A 19,699-nucleotide genomic window follows, 5' to 3' on the forward strand; every position below is an offset into this window, starting at 1 on the left:
AAAAGTACCAAACACAAAGTTTGCCAAACACAAAGATGGAAGAGAAGGAATTCGAGAGGGGAAGATATGCTCAAGTCACATCTGAAATGTCAACATCTTAGTGGAGAGTTGAATGCGCAGTTGACCAAAAGAGTCTGGGGTCCAGGGTGATGTCCAGGCTAATGATACAACATCAGGTGTCATCTGTACAGAGGTGGTATTTAAGCCGAGAGAGGGGAGGAGATCAGTGAGGGAATGGCTCTAGAGCTCTAGAGAGAGAAGCCCAAAACCGAGCCCTGCGGCCCTCCAGCATTTCCAGGTCAAGAAAAATCCCCTTAATTTTTAATCAAAATGGTATCCATCAACTTACAGTTTCCTTCCACCACCATCCCTATCTCAGTCCCTCAGCAACTTCTACTATTTCCTTCTGCCCCAAATGCCTAGAACCACGTCTCCCTCCCTGTCTGGCAAACTCTCTGCTTTCTTTCCTCCAAAGCCACCTCCATCCTCACTCCTTCCCTTCCTCGTAAGGCATTCTTGAAGGTGACCGTGCAGGAGCAAGTGTTCACCAGCTCTCCTGAGCAACCAGGGCTCCTCTGTTTCTCTTAGACCAGGGGGGCCCATCAGTCCAAGTCCATTTGGAACAATCAACCTCTGGGTGGTCAGGAATTATTCCTTGTGCAGGGTGAGGAATAGGGTGGATGACACACACAGATTCACTACTTGGAGAAACTGCTTAGAAATGGAGCCTGTTACCCAGAAGGACCCCTTGCTGGGCCCCCTCCTCCCTCCACCAGCCACTTCATCCTGCCCCAGAAGCTATTCTCTGGTACAGACCCAGGCCCCCCTCACCTGCAAGCTGGAAGAGGTGGAAGAGCAGCAACAGGTTCATTTTCTCTTCGCACAAGCCCCTCTTGATGGGGCCAGTCAACTCTGACCCAGCTCCAGCATCTTCCAACCTTCTGCTTTCCCCACTCTTGCACTTCCTCCTTTGGCCACTTCCCACTGGTGAAGATGTGAAAAGAGGAAGGAGGTAGAAGGGGTGAAATCTCAAGGCAAGAAGCAATGCAACAAGTCTCAGTGATCATGAGTAAGGTTTTGAGAAATACCCTCCTATCTGCAGCCATGGAGGATTCTCTAAAAGGAGGACTTTGCTACTCCTTCTAGGCTTTGGTGGAAATTTGCAGACACAGACCCAGTGGTTGGGGCTGGCTCTTACTCAATCCTTTTCCTCTGGTAGGAAGACTGGGCGGAGCGAACTCAACTCCATCACAGAAGTCTTGGAGAGCCGAGACTGAGAAACACAATACCAGACACATGGAATTTCAGGTGTAGCCTTGGGAGCCCAGGAGGTCAGGAGTTCAGCTGCGGGGAGCTTGGGCCCAAGCCCAAAAGCCAGAGGAGAGATTCTAGACCAGAGAGTGGAATGAGGAGGTGGAGAGTATCAAACCCCAGACTACAAAGAAAGGGTTTCAAAGAGTAGGGATATGTGAGCAGGGACCTACTGGTCCAATGGGCAAGAGGGGCCTCTGTCCTCAGAACATACTGGAAACTCTCATTGCTGTGCCCTAGACCACCAAGTAAGAGCCTGTGGATAATGATGCCAACCTGAATCCTCCAGACACTTGTCAGTTATACCAGGGCCTCCTTCTTGAAGAAAGCTGCTCATTGCTCATGGCTACTACACCCTCACTCCTCACTCCCCCCTTATAATAGCTATCTATGGAAGTAGGAAGAAGGTCAGCACCAGCTTTGCCTGTCTTACTCCTTCTTTCTGACAACTTTGTGCCCATCCCCCATCCCTCCCATCAGGACCCCAGCAAGCCCCAAGGTGGAGCACAGAAGCCAGGAAATGATAGGGCCCTTTCTCATATTTTGCCCCTGGAGCTACTTTTGCTAAGTGTCACACACACCCTGTGACATCTTGAGAAGCAAGAGAGTCCCAAGGAAGGACATAAGCCCCTCACACCCTAATCAGGAATGAGAAGGTATGCAGGAGGCTTATTTGCACACACATAAAAAAACACAACAGCTGATAAGCCAAGCTTTTCCAGGATGTGGCCAGAGACAGCTTTCCACTTTACATATCTCCAGACCATAAAGTAAGATCAACAATTTGGAGTGAGGGCTCGGTCAGCCCTCCGTCCCCATTGCTCAACAAGCCCATCCTCTGCACTGTACACTTATGTTGAGAGACATTGACCTCTGCAAACAAGGACAGTATTTGGCTTCCAGGGGAAATGACTAAGGAGCTAAGCAAGCTGGGACATCGCTGGAAAACAAGGGAGCAGATGTTTTGAGAGTTGCGGGTAAACTTTCCTTTCTTGGACATAGGGGGTAAGGAATGACCAGCATCTGAGCTGCTCAAAGTCCTGTCTGTGGCCCGGCCCTCTGCTCCTGGGCCCAGTTTACCCAAGTGTTAGGAGTTAGTTGGACAATTAGGTAGTCAGGGCCAGGGTCCCAACAAGAAAATAGGGAGCCTGGACAGCTAAGACAAAACCACACTAGCATCCTGTTTTACATCTTAGATAGGACCACAATAGCATCCTGTCTAGCAGCCTCTGCAGAAGTGACTTTTGCAAAACATCCTGAAACAAAACAACTAACCTTAAAACATTGGTCACTATCACAAGTTAAGGCAGTTAGTCTTCAGATGTCAGCCCCAAAGACCAACTCGTGAACAATAACCCGATAGGTAGACGGGTGTGTGATCAAAGCCCTGATTGACACATCTTAGCAGCCAATCCACACGGGCCCACACTCAAGATGCTCAAGATACATCTGCAAAAGAACTTATAAAAACCCCAAGATCTGAATGCCAGAATGGCAACCCTCTTGGGTCCCCTCCCTCTCTGGGAGCTTTGTACTCTTGCTCAATAAACTCTGCCTTGCTGCCCACCACTCTTCATCTGGTCTACCTCTTCATTTTTCGAAGCGGCATGACCAAGAACAGCGGGCACCATGGGAATAAAAATCCTGTAACACAAGGAGAATTCCCTTTTGAGTCAAGAACAGAATTATCTGAGTGTCTCTGAATGATGGCAAGACGGCTCCTCAAAACAAGTGCCTCTGGGGACTACAGGAAAGTCAGGCTGTTCTGGGGGCCCTGCATCCTCCAAAACCTACTGGAAGCTCTAGTCCTGGCTTGGCCATTAACTTCTGCATATGTCAGCTCCCTCCCTGGGCTCCCATGTCCCCATCTGTGAAAGAAAGGATTGGATGGATCATCTGAGGTTCCCCTGCCCTAAAGCACCTGTGTATGTGTGTGTGCGCACACAAACACATGCTCATGCATGAATATAAGTGCTTGTGGATATGTGTGCATGCATGGATGAACATGTGTGACCTGTTCGTGTTTGTATGTGAGCATGTGTGGGAGCTGTGTATACATATGCATATTGTACTGCTAATGCTATGTGTGCACACATGTATGTTGTGTGTGTGCATGCACGCTGTGTGTGCTATGGTGATTTGGGTGCACACATGTAGTGTGTATGCATGTGTATTACCTGTGTGTGTCGATGCATTGATTGGTTACAAGGAACAGAGATTTGTTCAAACTACTTTTCTTGGTCACTTTGGACTTGCAAACTGCAGTATTTTCAGAACCCAATCTATTCACGGGGGGAGGAGGTCCTGTACTGAAAGGGTTGGTTTTGTTGGGTCTCTCCCACTCTGGATTAGAAGATCCATGAGGGCTGTATCCCCAGTGGCTAACACCACATCTGATACATAATAGATGCTCAGTAAATAATTGTTGGAAAATGAATACACAAAAGAATTGTTTACACTGCATTGTATGAAAACATATCTGATACATAGTAGATGCTCAGTAAATAATTGTAGGAAAATGAATACACAAAAGAATTGTTTTCACTATCATTGTCATTCTTCTCCTGGTCCTGTAAGCTCTGCTAAGGAACTCTGTACCATCATAAACCATAGCTGTTCTCAGCAACCATCCTGAACTCAGTTCACCTTGGGCCCAACCACACTTCATCTTTTCTACCCACTTTGTGCTACACTCTATATTTTATATAGTTATCACATCAAATCCTCACTACAAATATAGAGGAAAGGTGATGTTATCCCCATTTTTCAGACAAAGAAATCTAGGCTCGGAGAGCAAGTAACTTGTCCAAAGTCACATGCTAGTAATTGGCAAAGCCAGGATTCAACCCTGGGCCTAGCTCATAAAACCTGCCATCCTGCTTCCTACTAGAGAAGTTGAGACAGAAGCCAGCTGCCCTTTGGTCCCACTCAGTGTTCACAATGAGTAGGGAACCTGACAGCCAAGAGTTAATAAGACAGCACATCCTTGAGCTGGGGGTCAGCAGAGTATCCACTCCATGGCTATTTCTAAAACAGGTTCTCCCAAAATGAAAGAATGTATTGTCATGAACTAGAAATTGGCTTAACAAAACAAGTCACTGATAACACTAACCTTAACATCTTCCAGATCTAATGCCGTTTTTCTGCAGTCTATGGAATGGGAAACTGAGTCTCAACCAAGTTCTTATCCAGGCACTCAGGCAGAGGCAAAGTTTATTTTTGAAAAAAACACAGGTCTCCAAAGAGTGGGTTAACACTCTGGAAGGACAGGTGAAAGAGTGCTGCGATGTTCAGGACAGAGTGTGGGCTGCTTTGCCACCTACCCCTCAGGAATCTAAGGTAACACTCACTGAAATCGACAAAGTGAAATTGCTATCATTCAGGCTCCCTTTGCCCAGAGGACCTGATCTTTTTTTAAGCACTGTTTTAGTGGGCTGGATTTATTTGGAAGAAAAAAATCAAGCAATTGTTCAGCAACAGTTAGGCTAGACATTGGCCTTGCTCTTTGCTTTTACCTGAGTTACCCAGCACAGTGTGTCTCCCCAACACATACCAGACATATTTCTGAATTACAAAGGAATGTGTGTTCATTACAGAAGGAGAATGGAATGTAAATGAACATAAAGAATGCATTTTAAATCACTCCTGATCCCCCCATGCTGAGACAATTGCTGTTTAATATATGTATGTGTCTCCAAAACCAATGTTTTGCTCTTTTCTGTAGAAAAGCAATTTATTCCAGGTTAAGTAAAGGATCACTCATGTAGGAGTTTACTTCATCAATCAGTTTAATACACTTATTAGGGATTTTTAATAGAGAAAAGTACAAAAAGAAAACATGGTTCATGATGCGCACTCTCAAATATTCCCAGTTAACACTTTTGTAAAAATGTAATGCAAGCAATGTTTTGAAGAAGAAGAAGAATGGGAGGAGGAGGAAGAAAAGGAAGGAAGGAAGGAGAGAGAAAGAAAGGAGGAAGGAAGGAAAGAAAGAAGGAAGGAAGGAAGGAAGGAAGGAAGGAAGGAAGGAAGGAAGGAAGGAAAGAAAGAAAGAAAGAAAGAAAGAAAGAAAGAAAGAAAGAAAGAAAGAAAGAAAGAGAGAGAGAGAGAGAGAGAGAGAGGGAGGGAGGGAGGGAGGGAGGGAGGGAGGGAGGGAGGGAGGGAGGAAGGAAGGAAGGAAGGAAGGAAGGAAGGAAGGAAGGAAGGAAGGAAGGAATAGAAAGACATAAAGCAACAAGTAAAAGTCTTCTCTGCATTCCCAGAACCTTAAAGGTAGCCACAGTCAGCCTCTGCTGTCGCCCTGAAAAAAAGTGTATGCATAATCACTACTGGGTATTTACCACAAAGATGCAAATGTAGGGATCCGAAGGGGTACGTGCACCCCGATGTTTATAGCAGCAATGTCCACAATAGCCAAACTGTGGAAAGAGCCAAGATGTCCATCGACAGATGAATGGATAAAGAAGATGTGGTATATATACACAATGGAATATTATGCAGCCATCAAAAGGAATGAGATCTTGCCATTTGCAATGACGTGGATGGAACTGGAGGGTGTTCTGCTGAGTGAAATAAGTCAATCAGAGAAAGACATGTATCATATGACCTCACTGATATGAGGAATTCTTAATCTCAGGAAACAAACTGAGGGTTGCTGGAGTGGTGGGGGGTGGGAGGGATGGGGTGGTTGGGTGATAGACATTGGGGAGGGTATGTGCTATGGTGAGCGCTGTGAATTGTGCAAGACTGTTGAATCACAGATCTGTACTTCTGAAACAAATAATGCAATATATGTTAAGAAAAATAAAAGAAGAAGAAGATAGCAGGAGGAGAAGAACGAAGGGGGGTAAATCGGAGGGGGACATGAACCATGAGAGACGATGGACTCTGAAAAACAAACTGAGGGTTCTAGAGGGGAGGGAGGTGGGGGGATGGGTTAGCCTCGTGATGGGTATTAAAGAGGATACGTACTGCATGGAGCACTGGGTGTTATGCACAAACAATGAATCATGGAACACTACATCAAAAACTAATGATGTAATGTATGGTGATTAACATAACAATAAAAAAATTTTTTAAAAGTGTATGCATAATCAGCATATACACCCAAGTGAAGTCAACATAAGTCAGCACACAAGCATACCTCTCTGCCCCTTCTTCTTTTACTCCATAATATCATTTTCCCCAAAGAGCACATACAGATCTACCTCATTCTTTTTTTTTTTTTAAGTCATCTCTATACCCAGTAGGGCTTGAACTCATAACCCCGAGATCAAGAGTCACATGCTCCTCTGACTCAGCCAGCCAGGTGCCCCTACCTCATTCTTTTATGGGTTCCACAGTATTTCATCACATGGATATTCTACAGTTTACTTAAGCAGGCCCAATTGCTGAATTATTTGCTCTTACACCTCCTACCATGAACATCCTTGTATGCACATCTTGGTGAAATTTTACAAGTAAAACCATAGAACTGTTGAGTCAAAGGAATTTGCATTTGTGACTTTGATAGATATTGTCAGTTGTTCTTCAAAATTCCCCAGTGGGGCACCTGGGTGGCTCGGTCGGTTAAATGTCTGCCTTCAATTCAGGTCATGATCTCAGGGTCCTGGGATCAAGCCCCAGGGTGGGCTCCCTGCTCAGCGGGGAGCCTGCTTGTCTTTCTTCCTCTTCCTCTGCCCCTAACCCTGCTTGTGCTCACTCTTTCTCTCTTGCTCTCTTTCTCTATCTCTCAAATAAATAAAATCTTAAAAACAAAACAAAACAAAAAAATGCCCCAATGTATGCTCCAACCAATGATGCATGTATGAGCTCCTGTTTCCCCAAATCTCAACCAACATTGACCATTATCATACTTTTATCAAAGCATTATGTGTTATACTGTGTCAGAGAAACAGTGCCAGTATGAAATATATTGAGAGAGATTTCCTTCAAGGATTTGGCTCTAGGGGGCTGACAAGTCCAAAATCTATAGGGCAGACTGGCAGGCTGGAAATTCTCAGGCAGAGGCTGATGCTGCAATCTTGAACAGAATTCCTTCTTCCTCAGGGAAACCTCAGTTTTGCTCTAACTTCCTTAAATTAATTGGATGAGGCCCACCCAGATTATTGAAGACTTACAAGTCAACTGATTGTAAATCTATAATAATATATATAATATATAATATATATATCCATAATATACCTTCACAGCAGCAGATAGATTAATGTTTAATTAAGTAATTAGGTGCTATCTCCTAGCCAAGTTGACACATAGAACTAACCACATTAATCACCTGTTCGTATTCTTTGTTCACTTCCTATTGAGATATTCTTCTGAGAGCTCTTTATATTACTATATATATTAACCATTTGTCTGTCTTGCAAATATTTCCTCTCTATCATTTCTCATATGATCTCTGTATGTTCTGTCAACCAGAACATTTTTATTTCTGTGCAGTCAGATCTAGCCATCCGAATTTCTGTCTTGTTAAGAAAGTCACTCAGAACCACTTTCAGAGCCATAGCAACCACCTCATTCACCTAGGCTTTCTAAATGTTCCCCCTAAACTATAAAGTCACAGGAAAGCAGGGTGCTGAGGCAATATTAGCCCAGCTTCCATTGAGAGGTGTTCACTGAAGAACAATTTAATGTCAGGCCCTGACTTTTAGCAAGGGTCAATAGAAAAACTAGAGGTCATAAAGAACTTATCAGACTCAACACCCAAAAAAAAAACAAAAACCAAAACAAATAATCCAATTAAGAAATGAGTAGACATGAACAGACGTTTTTCCAAAGAAGACATCCAGGTGGCTAACAGACACACGAAAAGATGCTCAACATCACTCATCATCAGGGAAATACAAATCAAAACTACAATGAGATATTACCTCACACCTGTCAGAATGGCTAAAATTAACAACTTAGGAAATAACAGATGTTGGCAAGGATATGGAGAAAGGAGGGCGCCTGGGTGGTTCAGTCGTTAAGCCTCTGCTTCGGCTCAGGTCATGATCCCGGGGTCCTGGGATCGAGCCCCACATCGGGCTCTCTGCTTGGCAGGAAGCCTGCTTCTCCCTCTCCCACTCCCCCTGCTTGTGTTCCCTCTCTCGCTGTGTCTCTCTCTGTCAAATAAATAAAATCTTAAAAAAAAAAAAGAAAGGATATGGAGAAAGGGGAACCCTCCTACACTGTTGGTGGGAAGGCAAGCTGGGGTAGCCACTCTGGAGAACAGTATGGAGGTTCCTCAAAAAGTTAAAAATAGGGCTACCATAGACCCAGCAATTTCACTACTAGGTATTTAGCCAAAGGATATAAAAATACAGATTTGAAGAGGTACATGCACCCCAGTGTTTATAACAGCATTATCAACAATAGCCAAACTATGGAGAAAGCCCAAATGTCCATTGACTGATGAATGGATAAAGAAGATATGGTGTGTAGGGCACCTGGGTGGCTCAGATGGTTAAGTGTCTGCCTTCGGCTCAGTTCATGATCCCAGGGTCCTGGGATCAAGGCCTGCGTCGGGCTCGCTGCTCGGCGGGGGGCCTGCTTCTCCCCCTCCCTCTGCTTCTCCCCCTGCTCATGCTCTCTCTCTCTCTCTCTCTCTCTCTGTGTGTGTAACTCTGTGTCTTGAATGAATAAGTAAAACAAAAAAATACATTTAAAAAAAGAAGATATGGTATACACACACACACACACACACACACACACACACACACACACACACACACTGGAATATTACTCAGCCATCAAAAAAGAATGAAATCTTGGGGTGCCTGGGTGGCTCAGTCAGTTAAAGTCTGACTCTTGGTTTCAACTCAGATCATGATCTCATGGGTCTTGAGATAGAGCCCCAGGGCGGGCTCTGTGCTCAGTAGGAAGTCTGCTTGAAGATTCTCTCCCTCTGCCCCTCCCCACACTCATGCTCACATGTGCTCTCTCTCTCTCAAATAAATAAATAATTTTTTAATAAAAGAATGAAATCTTGCCATTTGCAACAACATGGATGGAGCTAGGGTGTATTTGCGAAGTGAAATAAGTCAGTCAGAGAAAGACAAATACCATCATTTCACTCATATGTGGAATTTAAGAAACAAAACAGATGAACATATGGGAAGGAAAGAGAGAGAGAGAAGCAAACCATAAGATATTCTTAAGGACAGAGAACAAACTGAGGGTTGATGGAGGGATGTGGGTGGGGGAGGGGCTAGATGGGTGATGGGCATTAAGGAGGGCACTTGTTGTGATGAGCACTGGGTGTTGTATATAAGTGATGAATCACTAAATTCTACTCCTGAAACCAAAATCCACTATATGTTAACTAACTAGAATTTAAATAAAAATTTGAAAAGACAAAATAAAGCCCATAGGAAAAGCTTTGCATTTTCTGCAAAATGACAATTGCCCATTTTGTCATTTGAGGCCCCTTATATAAGAATCCACATAAGGGATTCCTCTCTGCATCGCATGCCAGGAGAAAATACTCACTGACTGAATAGACTCAGGCAATAAGTACTACATACCCCATCTGGTTTCCCATTTTGTCTTGGCTGCCAGGAAATCTAGAAGCAACTGTAATGCTCAGATACAGGAACAAGCCATCTCATTCTGGGACAGAAGATTTCCTCAGGCAGCATCTTTAACTGCCCTCTTGTACAGTTTCGTTGTAAGCCACCTCAAATTCCTTTTGGAAGTAGATGAAGCCCAAATACAAACATAAACAAAATGACTTAAGACATAACAGCAAACGGGAGCGCCTGGGTGGCTCAGTTGGTTAAGCGGCTGTCTTCAGCTCAGGTCATGATCCCAGGGTCCTGGGATCGAGCCCTGCATCGGGCTCAATGCTCAGCAGGAAGCCTGCTTCTCCCTCTCCCACTCCCCCCTACTTGTGTTCCCTCTCTCGCTGTCTCTGTCTCTCTGTCAAATAAATAAATAAAATCTTAAAAAAAAAAAAAAGACGTAACAAGAAACTGAGGGTTGTTGGAGGGGAGGTGGGTGGGAGGAAGGGGTAACTGGGTGATGGGCATTAAAAGGACACTTGATGAAATGAGCCCTGGGTTTTATATGCAACTGATGAATCACTAAATTCTACCCCGGTAACTAATAATACACTATACGTTACCTAAATTGAATTTTTTTAAAAAATTTAAAATGTTAAAAAAAAAAGAACAAAAACACCTGTCTGAATGGTGGCAAAGTTGGCACAAAAGTTTCTGTAGAACCATGATTAATCAACATTTTCACAAATGCTCCCTAGGAGGGAAGGTACAGTGGAAAATCTATATCTGAGGTTGACATTCAGCTTCTCCAAGCAATGAAATTTGGAGCCAACCTAGAGAAACTTTAGGAAAATCCTGGCAGCTATTGTGGAGAGAATAACTCCATTGTATATCTAAGGTAATGGATTTAGGCAGACTCATCCCTGACATTTGGGGGACCAGGGCTAGAATACAAATGGATATCCATATACAATATGTCTCAATATTTTAATGTTCTAAAGCAAGCTTAAAAAAACTATCAAATCAAGTGTGTCCTATCTTCTTACCTTGACAAACACATCTTCCTACCGACCTGGAAGCCAGGTTTGAATACAGGATTTTCAGAAATTCTGCACCAAAACGTGGCAGTAACATCCTGCCCCTGCCCCCAGGCAGGATTTGGCAGGACCTGAAATGCTGAACCCTGTCACCCTGGACCATGTCCCCACTAAACCAGAACAGGTCCCAAAAGATGGAATTCTTTTCATATGATGAGAGAAGAAAATGAATCCCTCACCCTGAAAAGGAAAGGATAAAAGGGAAAAGAATGTCAATGTGTTATATCCTTTAGTAAATGAAGAAGGTGGACATGGAGGGACTGACCCTTCACCTTCTGAAATAGTCTCTCTAGCGAGCACTTCTTCCAGCCCGAGGAAGTTGGATTTGAGATGTAAATTATTAAAGCCACTGCACACAACAAACAAATGGAGCCCTTTAACCCAGGAGGAAATAAAAGCTGAATCGAATTTGGTTTGGGAAGTGGAGGTGGGGGACCATAGTCAGGGGGCATCCGAAGTCAATATTACAAACAATCTAATGTGCCACTGTCAGAGCCAAAGAGTGTTGAGGCCATGGGTCCAACCCCAGGAGACCCTGTCAATCCTTATGCTTTTACATTTTTGATTTTTTCATCTTTATGGCTTTGCAAGTCCAGCTAAAGTTGGCATCTCTTGAGCCTTTCCAATGACTTGGAATGCCTGTCTTTGGAAAGTAGCTGTTGTCCATTTTAAAACTAAGGCATATACAACTCATTCATTCATCCATCCACCCATTCATTCATTCATTCATTCATTGAGAGCCTGCTGAGTACCAGCCTCTAGGTGTATGTATATTTCCTCTCTATTGCTTATAATTTTCTCCGCTGACCTGACCTTCCCGACTAACTCTCCCTACTACTTCCTCCAGGTACAGAAGTAGCCATTCCCTTCTTTCCCAAACTCTCCTCTTGAAATGCTGTCCTCTCCAGTGCTCCAGAGCCAAGGGCAAACACTTCCAAGGCATATATCCAGACATTCTGATTTTTTTTATTCTATAGACAATGTTTTTTTAGACTTTGTGTTACTCTCCCAAGAAACTGGTGCTAAAGGGAATTAAAAGTGCAGGGAATTTATTAAGGGAAATACCTATAAAAAAAAAAAGTGGGGTAGGGGCACCCGGGTGGCTCAGTCGGTTAAGCATCTAACTTTGGCTCAGGTCATGATCTCAGGGTCCTGGGATCAAGCCCCATGTGGGGCTCCCTGCTCAGCAGGGAGTCTGCTTGTCCCTCTCCCTCTGCCCCTCCCCCAATTCATTCTCTCGCTCTCTCGCTCTCTCTCAAATAAATAAATAAAATCTTAAAAAAAAAAGAAAAGAAAAAAGTGGGGTGGACGCTGGGAGGGGCAGAGAGAGCCCACAGACCATGATGCAGGTCTGACCCCAAGTGAAGTAGACCACCGTGCAATCTCTGGAAGGATCTGTAAAACCGTCCTCAAGCCAAATTCAGCCATTAGGGGAATCCTGTGTCTCCCAGAAACAAGCCTGCCTCAGTGTCCCTGCCACACTCTGCCTTTGGCTGGGAACAACCCGTGATAAGAATGACCTCGGTGCAAACACACCTCTGGGGCATTCAGAGGGCACAGTGGCGCCTCAGTCAGTTACACCCCCATGGTTGGAAGTCTGAGAAGCAAGCTCTCATGGTCACCTCAGATGTTCATTAACACGGGGCAAAACAAGTTTCCTTCTATTCTTTCATGCCTCTTCAGTGACTTCGATTAGGAAATCAAGAGTTTGGGGTGTGTGTGTGTGTGTGTGTGTGTGTCTGTGTGTCTGTGTGTGTGTGTGTGTGTTTAGAAGGAGCCCACTCCCACAGCCACAATGGCATCTCCAAAGCCCAGTTGACACTGCAGACCCTCACCCCTCTCTTGCTCCCTTTCAGACCATCCTGGTGGGTGACAGTGGCGTGGGGAAGACATCTCTGCTGGTTCAGTTCGACCAGGGCAAGTTCATCCCGGGCTCCTTCTCGGCCACCATGGGCATCGGATTCACAGTAAGCGCTCCCAGACTCTGGGGCCCTGGTGTGTCTCTGTCAGGGTCCCAGCAGGAAACAGGTGGACACTCACATTGGATCATTCAAGGTTTAATACGAAGACTACTTACCAAGGTGGAGGCAGGGTGTTGGGGAGCCAGGGGGTATGGTGCAGTGCCCATGCATAGCGCAGGGCCTCCATTCCAGCCCTAACCTAAAAAAAAAAAAAACAAGAGGAGAGATCTACTGTCAGAACCTGGGGGAAAAACCCTGCAAGGGGGCGGGGGGGGCTGGCTGGCAGGAGCTGTGACCCTCAGTGGAGAAACCGAGCAACTCATAGTCACCCTCCTGGGAGCTAGCCAGGGCAACAAGGCAGCTCCCTCCTATCATGCCCTCCTCCTGCTCCCCCATCTCTTCCTGGGGCTCCCCATTGGCTGAACACAACTGGAAACCAGAAAGAATATCTTGATACAGATTGCTCAGGTCCACCTTCCCGGGCAAGAAGAATGTGGAGAAGCAAAGGGAGGGCTTCAGATGTTAAGTACAGTCCAAATTTAACACTGTTGTGTGGGTCCTAGGGAGTTGGCCGGGCAACAACTAAAGTTTTGTTCTTAACTCTCTCCCTCTCCCTGGATCTCCGCAGGATCAAGACGGAGCAGAGCACAGGGCCTGTGGGACCACACTCAGGGCTGGGAGGCAGGAATGTAACACTGGGGGAAGAGGCAACGGGAACCCCCAGAAACTGGACTTTCCTGTTGGGTCACAGCAAGGAAGGCAAGGACTCGTGACGGCCAGGGATTCAAAGTAAAACAGAAGTGAAAGCCTGGCCAGCATGTGCGCCAGGGCCTAATCCAACCTGAGACACCAGCACCCAGGGTTCTCCCATGACCAGCCTCCAGAGTGCTGGGAAGGACAGGGCTGAGTCCCAGGAGAGCAAGGCTGTCCAGACAATTCCTGAGGCCTTGGACCAGGCTGCCATGCCAGGCATCCCCCGCCATGGGCCCATTCCCCGTCTGCCCCTCAGCACAGAAGTTCACAGGGGCCCTCACAGCCACCAGCCTTCTCCCTTCACTCCACGCCCATTCTTCCACCTGTCAGACTCAGAGGGCAGACAGTGGGGTGGATGTGGGTGGGGACACTCTGATTCACACTCCACAGATGCATCGGGGTGGGCCCTCCAAATTTTGCCGCTAGCCTGGTAAGAAAAGTGTGGCATCTGGCCTCTGAGAAGGAAGAAAGTATGTGGTCAAACTGAGAGCCTGAAGCAGGCTGACACAGGACAGTCCTGGCTCTCCCAAACGTACCACAGGACAAAGGAAGGTCTTGGTTGAGCCAACAACGCAAACCAGGGCTGGAAGTCAGAAGCCCACGTTTCCCTCCGCAGGCTCTAGGAGGGGCTCCTTGCTTGCCTCTTCCGGCTTCTGGTGGCTCCCAGCAATCCTTGGCATTTCTTGGCTTGTAGATGTGGCACCCCAATCTCTATCTCTGTCTTCACAGGGCCTCTTCTCCCTGTGTGTCCGTTCATCTTCTTCCAAGGACACCAGTCACATTGGATTAAGGGCCCACCCTACTCCTGTTTGACTTCATCTTAACTACTCACATCGGCAACAACCCCACTTCCAAATAAGTTCCCATTCTGAGGGAGTAGGGGCTAGGATATCCACAGATGGTTTGAGGGATGTAATGCAACCCATAACAGCGTGGTTTGCGGTGGATGGGGAGCAAGGGCCATGCCTCCTCCTCTCTCTCATTTCTCGATGGCCATTACTCTCTTGCTCTGAAAACCGTTGCCCCTGCAGGGTTCCAGTGTGAGCACTCAAGAGCTCAGAGTGGGCTGGGGTGTTATTTGCAGCAGGTGACTCTGGCATCCAAAGCGCTGACCATACCACACATCTGCAGAGTACCGTACAGCTTCTCGGCTCCCACAGATGGCTCTCTGAGGCCCACCTACGTATAGATGAGGGGATGGCATGCCCAGCGCCAGAAAATAGCTCCGGCTGATGCCAAACATCACAGGGCTAAGAGGCAGGTGTACACACAGTCCCGACCAGGCCTATAGTCTTCCATAAGCCACACCTGCCCCTTACCCCCAACACCTAAGTCAAGAGGTGCAGATGCCTCTCTCCCCCTAGACATCCTTCAGTCAGTCCCTGTATAATGCATCTGCCCTGTTCAGAGGTAAGCTGTGTGTGCTTGTATACAATGCTGGGACAGGAGCAACTAAATGGCTGGCCAGGGCCACAGAGTCCCTGAAGCCTACTAGGGGCAACCCCGGACACACTCCCACTCTCTGTCACCAGGAGCTACAGGATTCCTGGGATATCCTGGACAATCTGCTCAAAATGATCCACGACCTCATGAATGCATTTAATACCAAACATTTAAGGCCTGCTCCGTGCCAAGGGACGGGTGCCAGGCATGAATAAGGCCAGCCCTGCCTTCAGGAGCGCCTAGATTGGGAGGTGTGTGGGGGGAAGGCTTTCCCAGGATGGGTCATTCCGGGCGCAGCCCAACAGGTCAGGGAGAAATGAGAGGTTATCTACACTATAAAGGGTCAAAGTCCTAGCACCCACCAGGGGCCATGAAAAACCACCGTGTAAATGTGCTGCGAGGTGAATTTCGGTAGGTAAATAAAATTATATTCAGAAGAGCTCGCGCTGGGGTGCATTAGCAAAAGCAAAACTGCCTGAGCGCCTTCCTCACAATGCACGCCTCCTCGCAAAACCAGCGCCCCGCTGCCCAGAGGCGTCCCCAGCTCACAACCGGGACCCAGGGACACCTGTCGGCCGCCAGCGGGCCGGGGCTCGGGCGCCGCCTGCAGGCCGCGCTGCGCAGCGGCAGCGAGAACCGGGGCGCCGAACCGCGGGGTCCCAGCGATGCCAGACCTTGCGAGGCAGGCCAGATTTCCAGGGACCGTTCCCCGGGGAACCTAATCCGAGCCGCTGGCGACCTTGGGGGACCGGTCCTGGGGCTGGATTTGGCCCGTGTCCTCAGAGCGCGAAGCCGGGCCAGTTTGCTCGGGGGCCCGCCTGCCCCTCAGGCGCTGACCCTGCGGTCGTGCGCGCCCTCGCGAGACAGCCCGCTGGGGCAGGTGTCGTCGGGGTGGCCGGACGGAGGGAGGAGCCTGTCGGGGTCCGGGCCGGGGCGGTGGAGGGTGGGAGGATGGGGTGGAGCCTAAAGCGGGGCGGTCCCTGCGCTGTCCCTCGCCCGCCACCAGCCCTAGCTCACCTCTGGTCCAGGGGACATGACGGGCATGTCTGGCGCCGCTGCCACCCGGGATGGAGAGGCCCCCGAGCACTCCCCGCCTTGCAGTCCGAGCTACGATGTCACGGGCAAGGTGGGTGGGCACTGCGCCCAGCGCTTAGGACTCCCCAGCCGGCTCTGAGTGCACCCCTTCCCCGCGCCCTTTGCCCTGAGACCCCGGTCCAAGTCCCTTTCTGGCTTCGTCTGCGTTGGGACTCAGCCCTTCCGCCAGGGAGCCGGGTCTCCCAGAGCAAGGGAGGAAGGGTGGAGACAGCCCCTGGCGCTATGCCATCGTCTAGGGCTCTGGGCTGGCTCAGCAAGGGTGGAAAGAGGAGGGTCGGAAGGACTGAATGACTCCCCACACAGGGGACCCCAACCCAGTTTTCTTTTGCTGCACCCTGGCCGCTATGATCTCCCGGAAACCCAGTGCTTCTCAGTACGGGTTAAGCACACAAACCTCCTCGGCACAGGCACCCCCCAAACGCTAGGATAAAGGGATGCCTGGAGACGCGGAGAGGACGCCCCCTGGCGGCGGAGCAGTTGCGGTTAATGCCCTTTCCCCAGTTAAGCTCTCAGCGGAGACTGAATAACGGCGTTTGGAGGCCTTAGGCCTGAAGCTCTGTGGGACCCCGGGTGCCCCCGAGCCCTACCCCTTCCCTTTCTGCTCCCGAGTCATTGCTTCCCGCCTTCTTCCAGGAGGTTGTTGCTAACCAAAATGCAGGCCCACCTGAGAATTTTTAGAAACTAAGAAAGATTCTGTTGGTTAGTCACAAGTCCCCCATGGGTTAGCTTAAGCCAGCTCTCTGGGGCCAGATCCCCCTGCAGGGCCGCCCTGTACAGAAGCAGGTGAGGGAGGCAATGGACACTGGTCTGTCTGCCCTCCCTCTGGGCCCAGGGAGGAGGCAGGGACCGGGAACCCTGAACAAGGTGCTGAGGGAGCACATAGCTTCCACTCTTCCTCTGTAAGGTTGGGGATGAGTGAGGGGTTGCCCTGTCTCATGCTGTGTGGCCTTGGAGGAGACCTGACTCTTCCTGTGCCTTGGTGTCCTCCCCCACCCCCACGGCTCACTCTCACTAGGAGCTGGGGCCTCCACCCCCATTGTTTCAGGGGAAGCCACTCTGCAAGTCACCCACCCAGAGCCATTAAGATAGGCGTCCTGTGTGGGCTGGTGGCAGGAAATGGGCCCCTGTGCCTTCAGGGGAGGGGGAGCTGCTAAGGGCCAGGCCCCAGGCTGGTGAGGACCGTCTGACCTCCTGGCCTGACAAGTCAGCTGGGATGTTTGCCTAGGAGGTGGCAAGGCTGGGCTGGAATCGCCTGGCTGGGTGGGTGGTGAACATCTTTTGTTCAAGGCAGCTGTGATCTGAAAAGGATGCAGGAGCTCAACCTCCCTCCTTCCCCCTCAGGGGCTAGGACCCAGGAGCCAAGGAGCAGTGCTGGCTCCAGAGGGCTCCCCAGCCTCCAGCTCTCCATCTCCCCTGGGTCAAGAAGCATCTGTGGAGAGTGGTCCATGGCCTCCAGCAGCCTGCGTCCCCTGGGCTTGCCCCAGGAGACTAAGTCCAGGCCAGTCTGGGAGGAGCCTGGCAGGAGCTCCTTGGGCCAAATTAGAGGGAATGGGGGCCACAGGCAGGCAGCACCCAGCGCCAGGCCACTCTTCCCTGAGTCTCAGGTAGTTCACATCAGCATTATTGGTCCAAGTCATTAACAGACTCCAAAGAGGCCTCAACAAAATTACCCTTCCTCCCTTCTAGCTGCTGTGGAAACCATGCCACAGAAGGGTTAAGGAATCTTCTGAACATCCCCCAGTAGCCATTACAAGCCAGGACTCCAGCCTTCATACGCCTTTTGCTCAGTCCCCTTACCTTTTCGCCAAAGTTAGCTAATCCTAGTACCCCATGCCCACAGCAGGAATGCCTTTGGGCTCCATTGTCAAGGTCAGAGCCTCAAAAATAACTCAAACCTAGTCCCTGCTCAACCCATTAAGTATCTAACTAGCCAACTGGGAAAATTCCAGCATTAGGTCCAGACTTCTGTTCTCCAAGCTTGAGGAATGACTGGACAGAAGGCTCCCCTCCTCCGGCTCCACTTGTCTTGTCCCTGAAAGAAGATAGATGAGCTGAGACTGACCAGACAATAAAGGGGAGGGACACACCCCACCCCACCCGCCCTCCCCTACAGTGACCCCGGGATGCTAATTTGCAGCCATCTGTCCCACTTGGGAAGTTTCTGCAGAAAGAACTTCAGACTCATCTCCCCATTTCAGCATAAATTTCAACCCTCCCTAGTTCATGCAACCCTTTTATAAACATAAAATGTCATTAGAAACTTCCAGATAAAGCTTGTGACCAAAAAAAGAAAAGAAAACAACAGCAGTGGTAATTTTAGAATATGCCTTTGCACACAACAGGGCCCGGCCCTATCAGATCCGATAGCCTCCCTTGGGTGATAATCCCTGTCCACGGTATTAACATTTCCCTTCTGGAAGTGGTGGTTCTTTGGGGCCACCAAGCACATTTGCTGACCTATGAGTGCTGAGGTCTCAACTCAGGCTTCCAGGAAACTGGGTGAGGACAGGAGAGTCAGAAGGAGGGCCTGAGAAATGAGCTGAGCCAAGGAGTAGAGAGGAGAGGCAGGGTGAAGGCAGCGGCGGGCTTTCCAGAAGCAGGTGGCCCTCAGTGCCAACAGCATCCTTCCCTGGCCCTCTGCCCCTCCGCCCCTCTTTCCAGGGTCTCTCACCCTGGAAGCCCAGAAATTTGCCCCAACTCCCCATTAACTGCCTCTGCCCGCCCCCCATCTCCTAGGTGATGCTTCTGGGAGACTCAGGCGTTGGCAAAACCTGTTTCCTGATCCAATTCAAAGACGGGGCCTTCCTGTCCGGGACCTTCATAGCCACGGTCGGCATAGACTTCAGGGTGAGGTGGCTGCCGGCTCCTCCTCCCAGCTGCAAGCCAGGGGGGCCAGGGCTCAGGCACAGCGTGCTGTCCTCTCCTTGCCGGCCCTGGCTCCTCAGAGCTGCTGTGGCTCACTGCCCAGAGGGCACCAGCGGTGCTCCCCCTTGGGACCACAGAGGGGGCCAGGTTCAAGGAATCTGGGCATGGTCGGGGGCTCTCTGCCCACCTACAGGATATGAGCAATGAGACACTGAGTCTTAAAAATTCTGCCCTAGAGCAAGGCGGACACATCCCACGGTGTGAGCTGAGTTTCCTGGCCTTCAGCCCCCTTGCTCATTGCCCTCTGAGCTGGGCCCCTTTGGCAAGGCCCCAGAGGTCAACAGGTCTTTCTGGAGTTCCTGGAAACACAGCACTGCACTGGGTTGAAGAGCCAGGCTCACCAGGCTCCCTCCCTGTCGTCTTGAGGAACCCATCTTTACAAATCTGTGTCAGGGGTGTAGCACTCTGCCACTCTCCACCCAAAGGGTCCAGGAGAGTAAGGTCTAACCCCAGGTGGGGGGTGGGGGAAGGGAGGCAATGCCGAGGCCAGGTGCCTCCCTCCCAATGGGAAGGAACTGAAGCTTCACTTAGGAGAACTAGTGAACAGCGAGAGGGAAAGACCATCCTGCAGGTCCAGCCTCAGCCGTGCCCAGGATGCTGGGGGGCATCTTCTCTCTAAGGACTCGGTTCTACA

At 49.1% G+C, this 19,699-nt stretch overlaps 2 protein-coding genes across 8 annotated transcripts in view; one reads left to right on the forward strand and one right to left on the reverse strand.

The window, feature by feature from the left end:
• CD300LF (CD300 molecule like family member f) overlaps window positions 1–16,110 on the reverse strand; it is a 28,589-nt gene extending 12,479 nt beyond the window's left edge. The window contains exons 1-3 of one of the 3 annotated variants that reach the window (XM_027625885.2): window positions 16,063–16,110; window positions 12,966–13,048; window positions 832–984 (exon numbers count right to left, since the gene is read on the reverse strand). In XM_027625885.2, coding sequence (XP_027481686.1) covers window positions 832–984; window positions 12,966–13,020 — 208 coding nt within the window. In that variant the 5' untranslated portion in view covers window positions 13,021–13,048; window positions 16,063–16,110. The remainder of the gene's footprint in view (window positions 1–831; window positions 985–12,965; window positions 13,049–16,062) is intronic. The other 2 variants (XM_027625883.2, XM_027625884.2) reach the window with 2 other exon arrangements.
• RAB37 (RAB37, member RAS oncogene family) overlaps window positions 1–19,699 on the forward strand; it is a 63,705-nt gene that overhangs the window by 38,706 nt on the left and 5,300 nt on the right. For 3 of the 5 annotated variants that reach the window (XR_004819696.1, XM_035724583.1, XM_035724581.1), the window contains exons 1-2: window positions 16,041–16,171; window positions 18,877–18,987. Coding sequence is in view for 4 of the 5 variants with exons in the window: in XM_035724583.1 (XP_035580476.1) it covers window positions 16,079–16,171; window positions 18,877–18,987 (204 nt within the window). In the remaining variant the exon portion in view is untranslated. Of the gene's footprint in view, window positions 1–12,744; window positions 12,856–16,038; window positions 16,172–18,876; window positions 18,988–19,699 lie in introns of those variants that run through there. The other 2 variants (XM_035724582.1, XM_035724584.1) reach the window with 2 other exon arrangements.

Source organism: Zalophus californianus, chromosome 16, assembly GCF_009762305.2.
Source record: "Zalophus californianus isolate mZalCal1 chromosome 16, mZalCal1.pri.v2, whole genome shotgun sequence".
NCBI classification, from domain to species: domain Eukaryota; kingdom Metazoa; phylum Chordata; class Mammalia; order Carnivora; family Otariidae; genus Zalophus; species Zalophus californianus.